This window comes from Artemia franciscana, chromosome 21 (genome assembly GCF_032884065.1).
Source record: "Artemia franciscana chromosome 21, ASM3288406v1, whole genome shotgun sequence".
Classification (NCBI taxonomy): Eukaryota; Metazoa; Arthropoda; class Branchiopoda; order Anostraca; family Artemiidae; genus Artemia; species Artemia franciscana.
Window position 1 is genome coordinate 11984319 of NC_088883.1, and position 22562 is coordinate 12006880.

At 35.2% G+C, this 22562-nt stretch overlaps 1 protein-coding gene across 1 annotated transcript; it reads left to right on the top strand.

Annotated features, from left to right (window-relative positions):
• The first annotated feature begins 1280 nt into the window (after nt 1–1280).
• On the top strand, nt 1281–21752 carry LOC136040968 (adenylate kinase 2, mitochondrial-like). Its single transcript, XM_065725437.1, has 3 exons — nt 1281–1479; nt 13430–13795; nt 20111–21752. The coding sequence occupies exons 1-3, from the start codon at nt 1356–1358 to the stop codon at nt 20323–20325; spliced, it is 705 nt and encodes a 234-aa protein (XP_065581509.1). The 5' UTR covers nt 1281–1355; the 3' UTR covers nt 20326–21752.
• The last annotated feature ends 810 nt before the right edge of the window (nt 21753–22562 follow it).

Sequence of the window (22562 nt, forward strand, 5' to 3'; positions counted from 1 at the left end):
TGCTGACTCCAAAGCTCATACTTTGAGAAGTTAAAACTTCTGGAGGGTGAGAGCTAGCATGATGGGTCTGTGAACCAAGCACAGTACTCGGCTTAGCAGCCTTCGATTTTATCTTCTCGGAAATTAGGTGATAATGATATGTTTGACATTCAATCAAGAGTTGTTTCCTCTTCATTGGGCTTTTTGTCCTTGGAACAAAGCATCATTCAAATTCCGTTTGTATTCTTTGCGTGCCTTACGCTTTAGATACGTTTAGTCTAAAGCTGCAGAAATATTTATATTTTGTTTAAGAAGCTGACCGTAACGCAGGATTATATCAAGAAGTTCTCTACTTTTAAATTTCACGAATATAGGACACGCCTTATCTGGTTTACTTGTCCCGACGCAAAACCATCTTTAAAAACACGCCTGGTCCGGCTAAACTGGGATAGATAGCGATTTATTGTCGCCATAACCTCTTCTAATTGACTTCTTGAGAGTAGGTTAGTTCATTTTAAATTATAAGTAATCAAGTTATGCTGCTTATTCTCTTTTCGAGTCGTACAATATGTTGATTTGACTGCACCGTAGTATGGTCTTTAATAAAGCATAATCTTAAGGTCTTTCAAAGGCAGTTTTCTTCTTCGTGAAAACGTTTTTGAGATTTTGATAATTTGAAGCTGTTCTCTTGAATCCTTAAATTATCTTGTAACGCTTTTATGTTTGTTGCTTGACTAATCTGATCTTCATTTTCTGCGCAAGAAAGAGCTGATTTTGCCAGTTTTCTGTTGTCTCCATATAGTCAATCATGTTTTTGGCCTTTTCAAAGTTTTTATCATGATGTCACGTTTTCAGTTCTTTTTTCAACTTTTTATTTCTTTTGCACTTTTTAGATCTTTACTGCCTATGTTCATTCTCATGGTTACAAAGTTATTCAGCATACATTTTTGTATTGCTACTTTGATTAGTTAATTTTGTCTCCCAAGACAAAGAAAAAGTGCCCGATTAGCTTATAGGCAAGTAAAGGCTCTTGTGTTTTTTTTTAAGTCAATTTGTTTCCCTTATTCCTTTTTTTACCATTTTCATTCATGATAATTTGTTGCATCCATTTCATAGAGCCCTAAAAGTCAAGCTATCTGTTTGAAATATGAGTTAATATGTCATATTTCTTATGTAAATATATCCTTATCTGTCTAGAAAAAAACGTGAATTTTTACAGGGTAAATCCGTAAGACTATTTCGCTGATTTTTTCGGTAAATGGAATTTCCTTTTTGCAAACTACTGTATTAATATTCGGCAGTGTTGGAAAAAACGGAAAAATAATAGCCTTCCTTTAGCATATACAAAACCAAAGTTTATAATAGCCAACGTCCTAATGGCTCCTATATTGCAGCAAAACGAAGGAATAAATGCAATATTGCTTGGTCCTCCTGGCTCTGGGAAAGGAACTCAGGCTCCTAAACTAAAAGAAAAGTTTAGAGCTTGCCATTTATCTACTGGTGAGAAGACTAGGCTCTTACCAAAAATAGTTTTAAATGCATGTAATCCTAGAAATCGTCCTTAGGCTAATTTTTGCAGTTACAATATTGGAATATAGACAGCCCATAGATATTTTCATCCGTGCTAGCCTATTTCATATGATTTTGTATGGAAAGGTCAGTAGGCTATATTGGCTACTTTTGGTAAATATAAACAAGATTCAGCATACAGTCAGGGTCAGTAAGAAGAATACTGCCCTTTGTCCTTTCCCTTTTCTGGACTGGAGTAATTATACTCATCCAAAATAGGTCAGGAACAAAACCACATCTAAAAACCATTTGATATAGGAGACATAGGCTGGTTTACAACAAGGTTATGACTTCTTGCTTGCACACAAATCTCCATATATGGGTAAAAGTCTAGATGGACTACTTTTAGTATTCTGGAAAGGGGTTAAGTTAGAAAAATGGAACTTTCAGGGACATCTCAACTGACCAAAGTATGTTCTGGGAAGGTATTTTGAATTACATACCTCTAATCTTTCCCCCTCTAGATGGTACTCATCTTTGAAAATCTTGGTGTTAGAAAACATGCAAAATGGAATTTTTGCATAAATAAAGTAGGCTACAAGAAAAGAAGTTTCAGCCTCACAGCTTTGCTCAATCCTAATTTATGATGTTTCAGAGATCTACAAATATATTTCTTAAATTTACATTTTTAAAACTAAAACCAAAGAAAAATCAACTGAAACTTATGGTACAGGCCAAATTTTCTTTTATAAAAATTCTGATAGGTGTCAGGTAGGCATCTTTTAAGACTTGTCAAGTAGGCAAATCTATAAGACTCAGAAATCAGAAGAAAGTTAACATAGTAGGGTAGCAATACCCTCCCACATTATGTTTTGACCCTGGATTCATTACTGAAAGATTCATCTTCCTAACCTTACCCCTTTCCAAGATATTAAACATTAGCTCACCTAGAATTTTACCCATATAGGCTTTCTACTCCTCTTGAACATTTTTTTTTTTTAGCTCTGAGATTGCTTCACCAACTGAAGAATTTGTTACTACCAAACCAACTTTTAAGGTCAGCATCAGACAGGGAATACTCCTGCATAAAAGAGTCAACCTACTTGTTTCACTTGGAAGACTTATTAGTCAACTGATTTATTAGTTTTCTTCTTCTTTTCAAATTTTTACATTGGGCTAGAGTTCATAATCAAACCCCAATGGATAGCAAGGGTTTTGTCAAAACTTTCCTTGGTATATAATTAGATAGTACTCACTATGCCATTCATTTATTGACATTTTCAATCAAAATTTGCTGCCAAAATTCTGCATATGTACAAGTATTAACAAGAACTGAATTGAAAGACCACTGGGGTATTTCCTTGATCTTGACACACCAGAACTCCAGCCTTTTCAGCATACTGCAGGGCAAGAAACTGTCTTGCCATATTTTGGTGCTATATTTGCTCACTATAGTACCAAGCCATCTGAGGGTTGAGGCCATCACAGCTTTTCACACTCCTCCATCTCAATAGAAAAGTATTAGGACTTGCTTATTATATATTGTAACTATAGATGATTTGTGGAGCAATTGGTAAGGGGCATGAATTCTAGCCTAGGTGTAATCACACACTTTCTGGTATAAGAGAGTATCAATTTTATCCTGCATAATTTAATGATACCATTTCTTTTCATTAGGCATGATTAGGGTGCAATTTAAGACTTGTATTAAATGTAAAACCCTTACCAACTAGAAAGTGGTTAGATGGGTAGATAGAAGTATCATGTACAACTGGTAGAGTGCAATTTAAAAGGTGCAATTTAAGACTTGTATTAAATGTAAAACCCTTACCAACTAGAAAGTGGTTAGATGGGTAGATAGAAGTATCATGTACAACTGGTAGAGGGAAATTGGTTATGTGAACACAGTATGAAATCAAGCCAGAGTTATGCATGTGTAAAATCATTATCCATTGTAATTAGGCTGAGGCATCCAGCTGAGAATAATTGAGATCTATTACTTTCTAAGTTCAATAGATCACAATTCATATCTCAAGCAAGAATGCAAGACAAATTTTGAGTTTTAATTCTCAGTGAATTAATTGTCTGCATTTTATTGAAAACTATGTGTGTCTTAGAGTGTTCTTAGAAAGAACTAATAAAACTGAGTATTTAATGTGTAATTATATTAATTGTTGAAAGCTCAGCAGTTCATGATTTTATTTCACTCACATTTTATTTTCAATGTTTTGAGAACAAAAGAAAATATTTCTTATACAATTTGTTTTCACTAAAGCTCAAATAATTCAGTTGGCTTTTACTGTTAGGCAAGGGGGCAGTTGCCAAACTCTTGTTGTAGTGATTTTTGTGTTTTAAGTTTGAGTTGTATATTCATTTTACATTTTACTTGTATTAGGTCTTATTCAACATCCAGGATTTTTTTTTTATATTTTATTTACTATTATTTTATCTTCAGCAACATTTTAACAGGTGAGGTCTGAAGTGAGCAATGTGCCCCATGGATAGGGTAGGTTAGTCAGGCACATGGGGCAGGTTTGTCACACAGTTAGTAATCTTTATTTTACTTCTAACAGCAGGCACAGTTGCAGTACTATTATTGTTCCAGTTACATTTTACTTCAGATACAAGACTTCTCATGTTTTGGGTTTGCTCATGTTCATGTTTTGTTATTCAACCAAATATTTTCTCAAACTTATATCAAAGACCAGTGCTTTTGCATCATTTTCAGTCCCCCCAGAGATACTGGGAACTGGAAGCTTCATAACAATATCTCTTTTGGGAACTAAGGACTCATCAACCACTTTCAGAGAAACAAATTTCCTTGAGGGGGATTTCCTCCAAAAAAAGGTGACAACATATCCTTCACTGATGTCTTCCTTGACTTCCCCAGCAAAGCACTTTTTCACTCTCTTGTCTAGAAACTCCACAAGAATAAAGTCAGCAACACTGACTTCATCTTTTTCAGCTGTATAGTCATCCATATCAACATCAATGTCAGAATCATCATCAAAGACCATTTCATTTTCACTATCAGAGCTGGAATTCTCTGCTTTGAAAAGAAGTGCCCTACATGGCATTTTTTTTGTAGTGTTCTTGCTGGATTTACTTGATTTTTTCTTCTCAGTTAGGGCAGGCTTTTCATCTTTGCATTTCTTCTTACCCAGCAGTTCTTTGATTAAAGCGTTTTTGACTAGTGTTTCAGTAAGAACCTGAGAGTTCCCCTTCTTCCACTTAGTTATATTACCTTTTTTTGGAGGTGCTTCTTGGTGAGGTCTTACTACTTCTGGGCTAAGTGCTGCAGACGCTAATACCCCAAGGTCTTGAAAATCACTCAAATTTGGTTCTGAGTGTGATTGAATTCCAGTACCTTCTCCAGGAAACATGTCTGATTTTATTTGTTGTAGATTGCCATATGGATCAGGTCTATTGGTTACCTCTGCAGCTAGGAATTTGTCATCCTGGAACACAAGTCAATCACAGGGCCAAATTCCAGCAACCCTGAATCCAGATGTGATATTTGTTGGAGTCAATACATAAGGAAAGGTAGGTCCAACTAATTCTGCTACATTGTAAATAGAAATGGAATTTCCTGAATTATTTGTCATCCATATGTTGCAGGCTGCATTATAGTATGCCTTGAATGGGTTGTAACAATTTTGATCTAGAGGCTGCAGTTAATGGCTTGTGTGTGGCTGAAGGTTAATGCTATGATGTGGGGCTTGTTCATGAGTTCAAGCAACTCAATGGTAAAATGGCTAGCGTGATTGTCCATTACAAGAAGTGTTGGCCTTTCAATGCTAGGCTTGCTGTGGCAGATTTAAAGTGTTCAAGAAAAACCACAAAGTTCTCTCTAGTCATCCATCCTAAAGGATGAGCAACGCCCACAATCGCAGGTGGAAATCTCCTCATCATGTGAAGAAGAAACCTTAATTTTGGAAAAAATTATGGATGGTGGGATGGTAATTTCTTGAGCAGACACAGCTGTGCACCTTGTGACTAGCACCCCTCTTTCTCTTGAAGTAATTCTTCCAACTTGCTTCTTTTCTTTCTCTGCCACTGTTTTTCTTATATTCTGTTGGATTCTTGGCCAGTTTTATCTAAAATTCATACATCACAAGCCAAAAAGCTGTATTTGTGCAGCAGTGACTTGTATGTCTCAAAGAAGCATTGGCTACAGCTCTGTTAAATGCAGTAGCTCTTGCAATACTAGTCGCTTCTGGAGACCACCAGAGAAAAAGTGCTGGGATGCAGCATAAGATGGCCAACAGCCAGTCCTTACCCACTACTTTTGCTTCCTCCCAATCATTAATATCCTTACCCAGCTTCTTAGCAAAATCAAATGCCAACGTTCTGACCTCCTTTGTTGAAAGTCCATAATGAAGTTGTGATGCTCTAATAAGATAATTTTCAAGACTTTTCTCCTCTTCAGCTGTAAAAGTTTTTTGTTCTACCTTCTTCTGAGAACTTCTGAGTGCAGTGCTTAAGAATTGATTGGGGGTTGTGTGTCTTGCGTGCTATGGTAGTAAATTTTCCTCCTTCCATTATTGTTTGGACACCTTGTCTCATAACCTCAGAAGGAATGGTCTCATTTTTGGTTTTTTCTTGTAGGTCCTCATTTTGGTTTAGTCTCACCTACAAAGAGAACAAATTAATATAAAGGAAGAAGAAAACTCAAAAGAAAATATAAATAACATTTTATTTCATACTGTTGGGCAGGTTAGACAGTACATCTTCAAAGCAGCCAACCTGCCTGCTTAAAAAACTGACCAACCTGCCCCACAGTGGAAAGTTAAACAAAAATATGGCTACTTCAAAAACTATTAAAGTTAAAAACTCAGACCTAATCAGAAAATGGAGCCTATTAGCTTCCGCCACTTTTCATAAATAGGCTGTAGCCACCATTTTTTCATGACATGTTTGCAATTTCTCATATTCAGTAGCAGTTCTGGAATTTTTTGGCAACAGATGGCAGACCAAATGTCCTACTGTTCAACCTGCCCCACTGGCCAACATGCCCCACTATTCCCTATCTACTCCTTTATATCAATACCTGTTGTATGTTTGTTTACTATCTTTGTTTGTTTTATTTCTTACTGATTTGAGATTCAATTATTATAGGAATTTCTTTTTTTTTGCTGAAGTTTCAAGTTTTTCAATATTACTCATTTTAACATCAAAGTTTTTTGCTCAACATCAATGTATCAAAATGTCAAAGTGATGTTTTTCAACATTAAAGTTTCAAAGTTCAGCATTCTCTAAAAGTAGTATTCACAAGTAGATGTAGTAGCAGTTGTAAATAGCAGCAGTTGGAAGTTGCCACATTTGTAGTCTCAACCAGTCTCATTTACAGCCACAATAGTAGCGCAGTAGTAGTGATCCTGAAAGTTTCAAATTAATACCCTTACCCATTTGTAAGATATTATAGTATACCTTTTTATGGTACTTGGTATCTACCAAGTGACATATTGCAATCATAAATTCTGTCAGTTGGTCAGTCTGTCTGTCTGTCCTGGTTTTGCTACTTTAGGCACTTCCAGGTAAGCTAGGACAATGAAATTTGGCAGGCATATCAGGAATTAGACCAGATTCAATTAGAAATTGTCGTTTGCTCAGTTCGACCATCTGGGGCAGAGTGGGGGAGGACAGTTAAACTAGAAAAATTAGAAAAAATGAGGTATTTTTATCTTACGAACAGGTAATGGGATCTTAATGAAATTTGAGTTTTGGAAGGATATCGTGTGTCAGAGCTCTTATTTTAAATCCCGACCGGATGTGGTGACTTCAGGGGAAGTTGGAGGGGGGAGAACCTAAAATCTTGGAAAATGCTTAGAGTGGAGGGATTGGGATGAAACTTGGTGGGAAAAATAAGCACAAGTCCTAGATACGTGGTTGACTTAACAGGAACAGATCTGCTGTCTTTGAGGGAGTTGGGGGGAGGGAGGGTTTAATTCTGAAAATTAGAAAAAGTGAGGTATTTTTAACTTACGAAGGAGTGATCGGATCTTAGTGAAATTTGACGTCTGGATGTATGTCGTGTCTCAGAGCTCTAATTTTAAATCAGACCGGATCCGGTGACATTTGGGGGGGGGACCTAAATCTTGGAAAATGCTTAGAGCAGAGGGATCAGGTGAAACTTGGTGGGAGAAATAATCACAAGTCCTAGATACGTGATTGACATAACCGGAACAGATACGCTCTCTTTGGGGGAGTTGGGGAGGAGGAGGGTTAATTCTGAAAAATTAGAAAAAATGAGGTATTTTCAACTTACAAAGGATTGATTGCATCTTAATGAGTTTTGATGTCTTGAAGGATATTGTGTATTAGAGCTCTTATTTTAAATAACAACTGGATCCGTTGACATTGGGGGGTGTTGGGGGTGACCTAAAATCTTGGAAAACGCTTAGAGTGGAGAGATCTGGATGACACTTGATGGGAAGAATAAGCACAAGTTTTAGATACATGATTGACATAATTGGAACGGATCCGTTCTCTTTGGGGGAGCTGGGGGCTGTTAATTTGGAAAAATTAGAAAAATTGAGGTATTTTTAATTTAAGAACAAGTGACCAGATATTAATCAAATTTGATATTTAGAAGGAACTCATGTCTCAGAGCTCTTATTTAATATCCCGACCAGATCTGTTGACATTGGGGGGAGTCGAAGGGGGCAGCCGGAAATATTGGAAAACTCTTAGAAATGTTATAGGTATGTGATTGACGTAACAGGACTGGATCCACTCTCTTTGGGGGAGTTAGGGGGTAGGGTTCAGTGCTTTGGCGAGTTTGGTGCTTCTAGACGTGCTAGGATGATGAAGATTGGTAGGCGTGTCAGGGAGCTACATAAATTGACTTGATAAAGTCGTTTTTCTCGATTCGACCATCTAGGGGGTTGAAGGGAGATGAAAAATTAGAAAAATTGAGGTATTTTTAACTTACGAGTGAGTGATCGGATCTTAATGAATTTTGATATTTAGAAGGACCTCTTGACTCAGAGCTCTTATTTTAAATCCTGACCGGCATTAAGCTTCTGATTTTCCTTTTAAAGCAATTTATTGATTCTTAGAATTTTGCTAGAGCTCATACTATATGAGCTCTTGGCTCTTCCGACCTTGTCATAAGTGCCATATGAGCTCTTAGCTCTTGTTGATAACTTGGATACAGATTGTTTCTTTTGATTGAGCTCAAAATTTCCCGACATTCTGCCTAAATATCTTTTTGGACACCTTTTTTGGATTAGTCTTTTTGGACACCCCAGGATCAAACATTCCTTATAGCCTACCCAATGATAAATTCTGCATATGAAAAATGGACAAATTAGATAATTTAAATTCTGTCAGATATTGTTATTAGATACTGTATCTTCTTTAGATAAAATGGCGTTTTAAGATCTTCATTGGTATTAAAGGGAGTATCTAAAAGGGTAAGAGGGAGATGTGTCTTATTTGGGATTAGATTTTTTAAATAGGATTTGTTGAATTAATTCTTAGTTGTTATAATTGAGCAAGCAACTGATAATTGTCCTTGTTCCTGTCATGTGTAATCTTAGATTATTATAGTTAGCTCAAGTAGTCAACATGCCAAATGCAGAACCCTCAATAGCATACAAATTGCATTGTGAAAACAAGAATGTCATAACTGAAACCCCTAGTCAAAATTGATTTCAAACCCTCTCAGAGTTATTTTTAACAAACTAGCAATCAGTAAAGACCTAATCAGTTACCTTGCTTTTTTGTCAAGTAATTAAAATTTTTGAAGCTGGGTTATGATCATTTTGTATTAAAATTCAGTTTAAATGATCAGTGTAGTGCAAAAAGGTAGAAACGCCTCGTTTGAACTTTAAAAATAAACCTTGGCTATTCCTGATAAAATCTTGATGAAAAACTGTTGCAACAAAGCAGAGAAGGAGCCCAGTGCTGTCCAGCAATTTTGTCATAACTATCTTAGCAGTAGAAAGGACAGGCAAAATGTCGTATCCGTTTTTCGTTTAGCCTTTTAATCTAGTAAATGTTATCTAACAAGATCAAAATCAAAGGCAAAATATAGTAATTATTCTGTGCAACCAAGTCAGCAACACAGGCAAAATCAGGGCAACAGGGAGAGGTAGTCATCTGGCTTTTAGGCTTAGCTGTTGTTTACCTATATTTTTACAATTCTTCCCCCCTCCCTGGTCATTTTTAATCGTGTTTATACAAACGCGTTGAGAAAAAAGTAGTATCAACATTCTAGCCTCTTGGTTTCTATTTGCCTTTATAAATTGTGTTTACTTCATACATTAAAGAATTTAAATAGGCATTTCAAAAACAAGCTGAAATAAAGACATATAATAAGTCAAACTTAAAAGAAACAATAGAAATTACTATATTTCAACAAATGAAACCTAAAAATAACAGGAAAATTAAAAGGAATCATGAGGTTTACCTTAATATCAAAAGAAATCATCACAAATAAGGATTTTGCCTTTTAAACCTTTTTTTTTGTTAGTACTTCTCCTTTATATCCACTTTACTCTGTAGAATATTCATACCTAAACTAAACTTTGAACAATTCTTGTTTATTTTGTTAAAACATATAAAAAACTAATACCTAAATAAAATTTTCTAATAAGAATTGGTGTATTTTGAAACAATTTCTTTAGTTTACTGACGCATTATTTTGAATGGGCAAACAAGTAAACAATATCATAATCCACCTCACTCTATAAAATATTGATATCTAAATTAAACTTTATAACAATCCTTGGTAAGTTTTTCAAAATGAGTATTGGTGTATTTTGAAACAATTCCTTTAGTTTACTCATGCAGCATTTTGAATGGGCTAGACAATATCATAATTGATTTTTCATATCCTTGAAAGGAATGTATTTCAAAATATGAAAGTATAGAACAAAAGTTTACTGCATATCACACTAATGGAACTAGATTTGTTGTGTTTTTGCTATGGGTTCTTCTTCTGATCTGATGGTTAATATTTCCAGGAGGATGTTGGTTTGTAAACAAGGATGTGATGACACAAATCTGTGATCATTGAGGCTTAGGTGACATCTTTTGATAGTGATTAGATGTCTTCAGATTGGCCACAATCCCTCCTTACTTTGCTATTTGAGATTTTCTTCCATTTGTTGATGTGGAAATATAATGAAGGCAATAGTGGTTGAACATGTCTTAAGCTCTTGCTTCTTTTGCTTTTATCAACCACGTCTTAGAATTATATTGTACAACAACTTGGACAGTTGCAACAGAAACTCAAACTTTTGTTTTTGTTGAGATCTCAAATGGTCTGTTGTTTTTTTTTTTCTCTCAGAGAAGTAGACTTCCCAAGCCTTTGCTATGCAGGTAGAAATCTATCTGATTTACCATCTGGCATCATGATAGAATCAAGATATTTGGATTCCTTTTTTTTTCTTCCCACCATGTTAAGCCTGATTATGATCAGATTGGTTTAGAAACATTACTTTAGTTTAGGGCCACCAATTGCATGTCCAATGTGCTAAGAGGCCTTGGAGATATTGTTGATTATGCCTTTTAGCCCAAAAGTGGTTGATTTTATGAAAGTGATACTGTCTGCAAGAATCAAAGTTGTTTTTTAAGGCATCAGCTTCGAAGCGTGTTTACAGCAGGCTTGACAAAATTGTTTTCAGGTTTTCCATGTTCAATCTAGAAACTTTAGAGTGTTTTCATCTTGCCAGTTTCTAGCATGTTGGACACAGATTCTGTGAAGATATTTGCCTGTGTTGTACACGGCACTCAAAACGATAATCTTCACAACCCATGTTGAACTCTGTGTTGGATGTGGGTGACCTGAAAAGGAGGCCCAGATCTGTCAGAGATCCATCTCTTGATGTAAAGACAATTCTGTGCTACCTTAGTCTTGGTGTTCTTGTATACGTTTTCGTGTAATTCAATGAATTCTTGTGATGCTCAATCGTAAGCTGTAATTCTGCACAACTCCTCTATAATGAGAGAGTCAAAGGTAGCTACAAATTCAAAAAAGGTGATGAGATATGGCAGATAAAAACTGCTCTACTGCTGCAGGATGAGGCAAATCGCCAATATCGGTTCCAGGCAGCCTCTGCCTAGTCTGAAGCATGCCTTTTAGGGACAGGTGAACTCGTCTTTTTTTTAAATCATTATTTGAAACAATAATGCAGAAAATTATCATGCTTCATTGGTCTGGGAGACATCCTTAAGTTTCCATAGACGGCTTTTAAGGCCCAGTCAAGCACAATTCTTGTAAAAGTAATGTAGGGCTTGGATATCATATGGATTGCCCTGGTCTTTTAAATAAGCAGTTGAACCATATGCAAATCAAAATTAGGCAAAATACAAGGCCCACAAGGAGAAGTCTAAGTAATTCTTAACCCTTAATTGAAGAAGAAGACCAGCTTCTAAATTAAAAGAGTGACAGTTTAAAAGATATTACCCGAGTATACAAAATACATGCTGCTATCTGAATTCTGCATATTCAAAAATGGCTCATGGCATTTCCCTTAAATAAAGAATATATTTGGTACTTTTTTCCAACATGTGCCATATCCATTTTTACCTGGTCCTGTGTATTTAGCCTTTATGACTAGAATATGAAGGATAATAGGTCGTGGACAACACATGCACTACCAGTGAAAGAGACTTCTTCCCGCTCAGCCTTTTTAGTAAAAATAATAAGATTTGGTGTTAAAACACACCTTGGAGACTGCAGTTTAACATACTCAGAAAATCCCACTGGTACAATCATGATAGTTGCAACTGTGTGCACTTTTGCTTACAGGCATAGATTGAAAATAGAATAGTCTCTATTTTCAGTAAACAATTGGTCATCCCAAGTTAAAGCTATGGCATGGGCTTAGTTGGGGTTAAGATCCCCAAGGCCCGTTAGATAAGTTACATAAGCTCGTAACTGTTTTTTTTTTATTATTGTGTATTTGCCTTAGATTACTTTTTTCTGAAAGTAGATCACCCTTTTTGCTGTGATAAGAGTCTTGAATATATTGCCATTACCATAGACTAAGCTAGAATTCTCAATATCTTGTACGACCTCGGAATCATAGCTAGTTGAAAAACCTGGCTTTTGGATTGATGAGATTAAACTACAGGTGATGCTGGTAATGATCCCTTTACAAAAGTTTCAAACATTAGGAATTTTCATCCCCTTGAGATTGGTCAAAATGACTCCTTTTAGTAGAAATGTGGCATAAACACTTTGGGGGGCATTTTAGACCCTCTCCTTCTTTTGTTGGAAAAACCCCTATCCCCTACCACTATGTATGTAGACCACGAACACCTTTGTTGGCAGCACTTTTGTCCAACTAGTTTTTTTTGTAGCAACTGAGTTAGTCTCCATCTTTTTGTTTACAGTTGCATATTTGTATTAGAAGAGCACCCAGAAAAAAAACATGCTCATATAGTTGTAGGCTACAACCATTTTCATAGCTAGCAAATGATTTTTTTGTTTAAAGGCCTTAAATTTTCAAAAAGTAAGTTCCATTGTCTATAAATTTAATTTTTATAAACATTTGCATTTTCTCATATTCTTAAGGGAGGGAATTTAGACGCTTCTGTTAGTAATTTTCTTTTGTAATACATTATTTTCCTCTAAAAAGACGTTTCTTACGCCTTGTTGTTCTTGCACTGTTCAAAATATCTAGATGAAAGTTCAGAAGAATGACCATTATTGGTTGGTCCTTAGAAGCTGAGGTAAAATGTCTGCTTTCATCCTTGAACGAGCTGCGGCCTTTAGCTCATGGTTGTCCATCATGGAGGTCAACTGTGGCAACCCTATATGCCATAAGACGTTGGACGACTGAGCTATCATCCATTAGTTAACTTCTAATGATGCATTATGTTATAAAATTGGGCTTCTAATTATCCTTTAATGACGCAAAAAGAAGAATAACTACTTGCTACATTGTTCTGCAATGTTTTAGTCAAATTGTATTGTTCTTTCTAGGTGACATGCTCAGAGCTGAAGTTAGTTCTGGATCAGAGCTTGGTAAAACTTTAAAAGAAGTAATGGATGCTGGAAAACTCGTCAGTGATGAGCTAGTTGTCAGTCTCATTGATGCCAATCTTGATAAAGCAGAGTGCCTCCGTGGTTTCTTGCTTGATGGGTTCCCAAGAACTGTTGCACAAGCTGAGAAGTTGGATAAGCTTCTGGACAAGAGGCACACTAAACTCGATTCCGCTGTTGAGTTTAAAATTGATGACAGTTTACTTGTGAGACGGATATGCGGAAGACTCATTCACGTTCCTAGTGGGAGGAGTTATCATGAAGAGTTTGCTCCACCGAAAGAACCGATGAAAGATGATATTACAGGCGAGTAAGGTTTAAGAGTCAGAGGGTAAAATGTCCATTTATCCCTTAATCCTACTTGTTTCTAGTTATACTTTTATTGTTTGTGATAAAAAAATCTTTTAATTTTTGGGTTATCTTAAACATACATAGTAATCTACAATTGTCAAAATTTTGCTCTCACCGTCAGTCATAAATAAGTTGATTGTGTAAAAATAGCTCTAATAGCTAGCTATCTTGTGAAACTATCAATCTCATATACAGAGTGGAACACTTCCCATTTTGTCTGTCATGAAACCCAGGTTTGAAATCGCTATTGTGAAAAAACGACTGTGTCAATCCGATGGTTTTATCAGGTTACCAGATAGCCATTCAAAGGTAACATTTATCATTTCAGTTTCGTTATATATACATACATACATACATATATATATATATATATATATATATATATATATATATATATATATATATATATATATATATATATATATATATATATATACATATATATATATATATATATATATATATATATATATATATATATATATATATATACATATATATATATGTATACATAAATACATGTATACATATATATACATATATATATATATATATATATATATATAAAATATATGTATACATATGTATATGTATACATAAATACATACATACACATATAACATATATATATATATATATATATATATATATATATATATATATATATATATATGTATATATATATATATATATGTATATATATATATATATGTATATATATATATATATATATATATATATATATATATATATATATATGTATATATATATATATATATATATATATATATATATATATATATATATATATATATGTATATATATATATATATATATATATATATTTATATATATATATATATATATATATATATATATATATATATATATATATATATATATATATATATATATATATATATATATATATATATATATATATATATATATATATATTCATATATATATATATATATATATATATTCATATATATATATATATATATATATATATATATATATATTCAGCGGTCCTTGGTTTCTCTTCGAGTTACGTATATTTTAGTTATAGAGGTAAAACAAATGAAAATTTGAGTTATCAAATTTTTATAAAGGATCAAAAAAGATTGTTCAGCTCATTTAAACTGCCACTGTAAGGTTAAAATTAGTTTTGTTATATATTAATGTGAAATCAAGTTGTTTACTGTATTCATAAGAAATACTTACAATGTAAAACATGTAGAGAAACACTAATCAGTTAAATCCATATAATAACCTCACTGTGTAAAAAAGTCTTTAATCTTATTCTGCTTAAGACTATTGGCAACACTGTTATCAGTCATATTTTTGGTTGAAACAAGGGATGAAAAATATTACACGGTCCAATATAGATTTCTAATACCCCTTGTTGACAAGTGTAAATTCTTTAAATGATGGTATCTTGTCTGATGACAGTTGTATTCAGCTTGTATTTTCTGTTTCAGTTTGATTTTCTGGCAGTTCGAATCCAAACGACTTAAAGCAGTTGGCTATTGTTTTGCTCATTATGTTTCCCCAGCATTTGTTTTCAAATCCTGTGACCTCTAGAAGTTTATAGTTGCTGGCTTTAAAATTATCATATCCTGAAGACTTGATGAAATATCAGTCTTTTCTATAATAATCGAGCCCCCAAGAGGAATGTTTTTTTCTCTATATTGTTTGAACTATTTAGTCATGCACTCCTCTACATCAGGAAGCTCAGAGGATCTCTTCCTCTTATATTTAATATTGCCACCATTAGCTCGCTGATCGATTTCTGTCTGGCCTCTTAAAATATTTGAAAGCGTACTTCCTGGGATGTTGTTCATAGCAGCTATTCCTTGCTTCTCTTGCATCCTATCATGCACCATTTTGATTATCTACATCTTGTCACCTACTTTCCGTGTTTTTACATTTCTCTTTGCACTTATTTCTATTCGAATAATGTATGCACAATCATCGCGCCATCAATGTAAACAATACGCACTTTTCAATGAAGTATAATGTTCAATATTGTGAGATGTGAGGACACTGACAGATGTTTTAGCACATTTGATTTACCGACTTGTCCCAACCTCCACAACGGTGGGAGAGGGGTTAGTTTCCCTCTAATTACTTTCGACTATTAAAAAGAGCACTAGCCTTTCCGGTTTCTAATCAAGTGAGCTCTTTTCAAAGTTTCTACGACAACAAATGCCCACCTACAAAACTTTTATCAGATGCATTTCTGGGAAATAGGAGGTGTGGGAGGAGGGGTATCCACCCTCCGATCACTCTGAATCTCAGAAAGGGTACCAGAACTTCTGATTATCAGTCCGATCAACCTTTCTATAAATGCTTTATATGTACCCAGGGGATATAATTATGGTGAACACAATGGCTATCTCAGAGTTTTGGTGAGATGTGTTTGGGGAAACGGTGGGTGTGGGAGGTGGGTTATTTGCTCTCCACTCACTTGCCAATTAAAAAGGGCACTAGCTCTTTCAATCAGATGAGCTCTTTTTAAGTTGCTACAACAACAAATGACCCTCTCAAAATTTCTATCAGATAAATTTTGGGAAAATACGAGGTGTGTAGGGGGGGAGGGTATTCACCCTTAGATCACTCTGAGTCTTAAAGAGAGTCCTAAAACTTCTGATTTCGAATCCAGTGAGCGCCCTCCTCCGAAGGTTTATAAGATAACTGTTTCTATATATACCTTATATGCCCCCAGGGCATAACTTACAACTCTTGCTTTGAGAACTGTGGGGGGGAGGTGTGCCATCTCCAAAGACATAATTTCCGAACATTTCAGTTACATTGACCAAAATGGCTATCTCAAAATTTTTAATGGATGTGTTTGTGGAAACTGGGCATGGTAGGGACCTTAATTGCCCTCCAATCACTTTCGACTATTAAAAAGGGCACCGGCCCTTTCATTTTCCTATCGAATGAGCTGTTTTGACCTTTCAATGACAACAAATAGCCTTCTCAAAATTTTTAATGGATGTGTTTGTGGAAACTGTGGGCATGGTAGGGGGGTTAATTGCCCTCCAATCACTTTTGACTATTAAAAAGGGCACCGGCCCTTTCATTTTCCTATCGAATGAGCTGTTTTGACCTTTCAATGACAAATAGCCTTCTCAAAATTAAAATCAGATGTATTTCAGGAAAACACGAATTGAGGGATTATATCCACCCTTTGATCACTCTGAGTCTTTAAAGGAGGACTAGAACTTCTGATTACTAGTCCAATTTGCCCCCTCAAAAGGCTATACGATCACCTATTGTACATATACCTTATAAGCCCCTCAGGGCAAAACTTATGACCCTTGCTATGAGGACTATGGGGGTTTTAATTCTCAAAGAAATAATTTCCAGTCTTTTCAATTACGTTTAAGCAAAAGGTTGTCTCAACCTTTTTATTGGATGTGTTTAGGGAAATGGTGGGCATAGGAGGGGGGTTAGTTACCCTCCAATCACTTTCAACTGTTGCTCTTTTCAGTTTCCAATTAAATGGGCTGTTTTCGAAGTTTTTTCGGCAACAAGTGGCTATCTCAAACTTTCTATCAGATGCATTTAGGGAAAATACGAGATTTGGGGTATCCACCATCTGATCTCTTATAATATTAAAAATGGCACTAGAAATTCTGATTATCAGTCCAATGAACCCCCCCCCCCTCTGAGGTTTATACGATCAACCCTTGCCGTGAGGGCTAGTACCCTAAAAAGCCCTTACATTGCCCTATCAATTTCTAATCGAATGAGCTCTTAGCGAAGTTTCTAAGACAACAAATGAACATCTCAAAATTTCTATTGCATACATTTCGGGAAACTATGTGGCATGGGGGATCCATCCTGTGATAACTTTGAATCTGAAAGGGCACAAGAATTTTGATTACCAATTCAAAGACCCCCTTCTGAAGTTTATATGACCACCCATTCTATACATAGCTTATATGCCCCCAGGGCATAATTTACAACCCTTGCCCTAAGGGCTGTAAGGGGTTTGTAAATCTCAAAGACATAATTTTTGGACCTTTCAACTTCGTTGAACAAAATCTCAAAATTTTGATTGGATTTGTTTGAGGAAATGGTGGTCGTGTGAGGGGGTTAGTTGCCCTCCAATAACTTTGATAATAAAAAAGAGCACTAGCCCTTTCAGTTACTAATCGAATGAGCTCTTTTAGAAGTTTCTACGACAGCATATCGTCATCTCAAAATTTCTATCATGTATTCGGCAAAATCAGGGGTGTGTGTGTGTTTAGGGGGGGGGGGGTATCCAACCTCTGAACACTCTGAATCTTGAAAAGGGCAATAGAACATCTGATTTTCAATCAAGTGAGCCCATTCCAGAGTTTTTTACGATTACCCTTTCGATGTATACCTTATATGCCTCAGGACATAACTTCTAACCCTTGCCCTGAGGGCTGTGGGGGGGTTGTCATCCTTGAAGATATAATTTCCGGACCTTTCAATTGCGTTGAACAAAATGGCTATCTCCAAATTTTGATTGGATGTGTTTGGGCAAATGGTGAGCAATGGAAAAAGGGCTAGTTGCCCTTCAATCACTTTCGACTATTAAAAAGGGCATTAGCACTCTCAATTTTCAATCAAATGAGCTCTTTTTAAAGTTTCTACGACAACTAATGGCCATTTCAAAATGTTTATCAGATGCTTTTCGGGAAAATACGAGGTGTGTGTGGGAGGGGGACGAATATTCACCTGCTGATCACTCTCAATCTTAAAAAGAGCACTAGGGCTTCTGATTACGAATCCAATGAGTTCCTTCCGAAGTTTATACGGTTACCCTTTTTATACATACCTTATATACCTGCAGGGCATAACTTACTGTCCTTGCCCTGAGTTCTCTGGTGGGGGAGGGGGCTCATCCTCAAAGACATAATTTCCGGACCTTTAAACTATCTTGAACAAAATGACTATCTCAAAATTTGGTTTGGATGTCTTTGGGGAAACATTTTCCTTAGAAGGGAGGTTAGTTGCCCTTCAATCGCTTTTGACTGTTAAAAAGAGCATTTGCCCTTTCAATTTCTAATCAAATGAATCTTTTTCGAAGCTTCTACGACAATAAATAGTCATTTTAAAATTTCTGTTATATACAGTTTGGGAAAATACGAGGTATGGGGGAGGAGGGTGGGTATCCACCCTCCCATCACTCTGAATCCCGAAAAGCGCGCTAAAACTGGTGATTATCAATCCAATAAGCCTCTTCCGAACTTTATACGATTAGTCTTTTCATATAAACCTTATGTTCCTCTAGGGCACAACTTACAACCCTTGCCCTGAGGCTCTGGGGGGGAGGTTGTCATCCTCAAATACATAATTTCTAGAATTTTCAACCACGTTGAACAAAATGGCTATCTCAAAATTTTTGATTGTATTTGTTAAGGGAAATGGTGGGCGTGGAAAGGGTGTTTATTGTCCTCCAATCACTTTAGACTATTAAAAAGGGCACAAGCCCTTCCAATCAAATGAGCTCTTTTCGAAGTTTTTACGATAACTCCTTCGATACGACGCGCCCTGGTCTGAAAGAAAGAAAATCTTGCTGCTGCAGTGAGTTGTTAGCGGCAGTAGTAGTATTGTATAAATTAAGAAGAAAAGACGTCATTATGAAGACGCTTTTTTGAGTGAAGAAAGGATGGATGGACTTTGCTTAAAATAGCTTAAGCTAATATTGAATCATGTATGGTCTTTGGCAACAACTGTCAGTGATATTGTTTCTCTGACTTCGTCACATTAAAGGGGGTTAACGTTCGTTAACTTTTTTTTTAAGCCATGTTTGCTAATTTTAGCATACAATCATATGTAAGTTCTCAGAATGGCGGTAAGAAGCAGCCAACATCATTGGAAGAGTGTGCAAAGATTCGCAATGTCTTTCGTGTAAATAGCACGTGTAAAGGATTTAAGGGGTATTGCGATCAGCTGTTAATTGGAATTTTGTACTCCTCTACAGACACTATGAAATATCAGATCTGAAAACAAAAATTCAATTTTCAATCTTATTTCAGCTAAAAAAGAAGTGAGTTTTTGAGGGAATTGAGCTATCTACTGCCCAATAAAGGACGTTTCTAGTAAAAGCTCAATACTTTTGTATATTTTTTGTATTCTTCTCGAAATCTCATTGGTAGGACAGAATGCTTTAACGGTGTTTCTGTCTCTAGTATCTGTATTTTTATGTATTTTATGGCTCTATGGAACTATATACCAGTTTATGTGAAAAGTATATCCAATAAAATGAGTGTTACTTTTCAGGTGAACCACTCATTAGAAGATCTGATGACAACCCAGAAGCACTCACAAAACGTCTCCAATCTTACCACGCCCAGACCAAGCCGCTGGTTCACTACTATAGTAAGCGAGGTATCCACTCTGCTGTAGACGCTGCTCAATCTCCAGATGTAGTGTTCAAACAAGTAGAAGATATTATGTTAAGTGCTAGGTGCAAAGACAAAGTATTTTTTATATAAATTTTGCTTGTAACAAGGCAGAACTGCATTTTCCTTGGATGTTTTGGGCAAAGTTAGTTGAGTGATGTAGAGATCAGCCGAAGACCTTATATTAACCAGACTCCAAATATCAGTAAAATTGCATCGCACAAGTTAAATTAGTCATGTTTGACATGCACTTAATTTGCTAATACCAGCCAATTGATAAGGTTTGTTGACATTCAGCAATAAATTCAGTATTCGATTATAATTAGAAAGTTCTTAACCATCGCAACTATGTACAATTCCGTAAGGTGTTTGCTAACCATAAAGAAATGATGCATGGATATTGTTTGAAATAGTGTTACTTGGTGCCTATAATATTCTAAAGACTTTTAAATGAACTGTGTACCACATTCCACTAAATCATAACTTTCCATAAGTTATAGTTGAAATTAATGCTAATCAAACAGTTCGTGGTAACGAACTATTTGATTAGCATTTAAAAAAATACAAGTTTAGTCTGGCCCTTCAAAAGTTACGAGCCTGAAAAAATTTGCCTTACTTTCAAAAAAGGGGAAAACACCCGCTAAAAGTCATAGAATATTATTGAAAATCACACCGTCAGGATCAGCGTATCAGAGAAACCTACCGTAGAGGTTTTAAGCTCCTATTTTCAAAATGTGTTTTTTGTCAATAGAAATATCACGAATGCCTGTTTATTTGTTTTTTTTCCCCAGGGGTGATCGCATCGATTCAGTGGTCCTAGAATGACGAGCGAGGGCTCATTTTATCGAAAATTAAAAGTTCTAGTGCTTTTTTAAGTGACCAGGCCCCTCCCTAGCTAGGATCCTCCCACTAAAGTTTGACTCTTTTTCACAACTCTACTTTTTAAAACAATAAAAACTTCAGCTTAAAGAGCGGGACGTTGAGGATGGGACAGTCCCTTTCTAATACGGAATAATTTTTGGTTGTTTTAAGTTTTCATATCGCTCCTTACTTGCAGTGAAAAAACTTGTTTTTTTATTTAATCTTAAAGTTGATAATGAGATGTATATTTTTAACATTGGGCTACAAAACATGAATTTACATCTGAGACAGCTTTACATAAATTACATTTGAGAAGTTACATAGTTTTTCATGTAAATGAAAAATGATCCACTTAATTTAAATTCGTTTGTACTTAATTTTTGATTTTGTTTCAACATTGTCTTCTTTCCAGTATTACTGAGTCAAGTTAAAATTATCGAGTAAACTATGCATCAAGTGAACATGTGCTGGCTTTTTGTTCCAATGACACTCGACTAACCTTATAGGGAAACACCAGGAAAAAACGCAGACTATGAAATAACCTATGGGGCTGATAATGAGATGTTAAATTTTGTGATCATTTTCTTTTTTGCAACTCTAGAATTTTGATGTGTTGATATTTTGTGTTTTCAATATATCATTGCTTAAGAAAACAAAAACTTTATTTCAGGGTCGTAAGACATTCCAATATTATTGATGCCTTTGCATGTGATGATTTTTCAGCATTTTTTCCACTAATTGAACAACGGCTAAAAGCAACCCTTAGGAACGTGCTTTTGCGTCGTAAAAAGATGACTTAAATATCATTGGTGAGTTAGGTTAGATTGACTGATATTAATCTGGTTGACCGATGTAAAGAGGTTAATTTTCCAAAATTTTGTAAAATACGAAACACTTTCCACATTTTCCAACCGTAAAAGTTTTCTTGAAGCATCTCATCTTCGCTGTTTAATCTTTATTTCTTAATTCTTGAACGTCTTCTTCAAGCTGCCTTATTGCAAAATTTGATTTATTAGCATTATGAATAAATTACAGATAGAAGTTGACAGGGAGATACGAGGGGTATACGTCTATATCCATGGTTACTTGTATCCGATTTTATTAGGAATCATCAAGAATGACCCAAATATGATTTCCAAATTTAGGAATCAACCCAAAATAATACAAATCCGCTCATCTGTTCTTGATCAATATTATTTATTTCGTCGTTCAAAAATCCGCAGGCAATAATATCCAGCATTTGAATTCCTGTAACCTTGCTTTAGTATTCAGCCAATATAGCTTTGCAGATGAGAATGTTTCTGTTCTTTGAAGCAGCTTTTATCTCTTTTTCTTCGAATTGCCATTTACTTATTAATAATATATGCGATAAGTGTTTAGAATTCGTAAAAGTGAACTCGGATATGCAAATTATATATTTGACTTGTAATTTATTTCTTTTTCTTGGGCCAGCATTATTTATTAAGTAT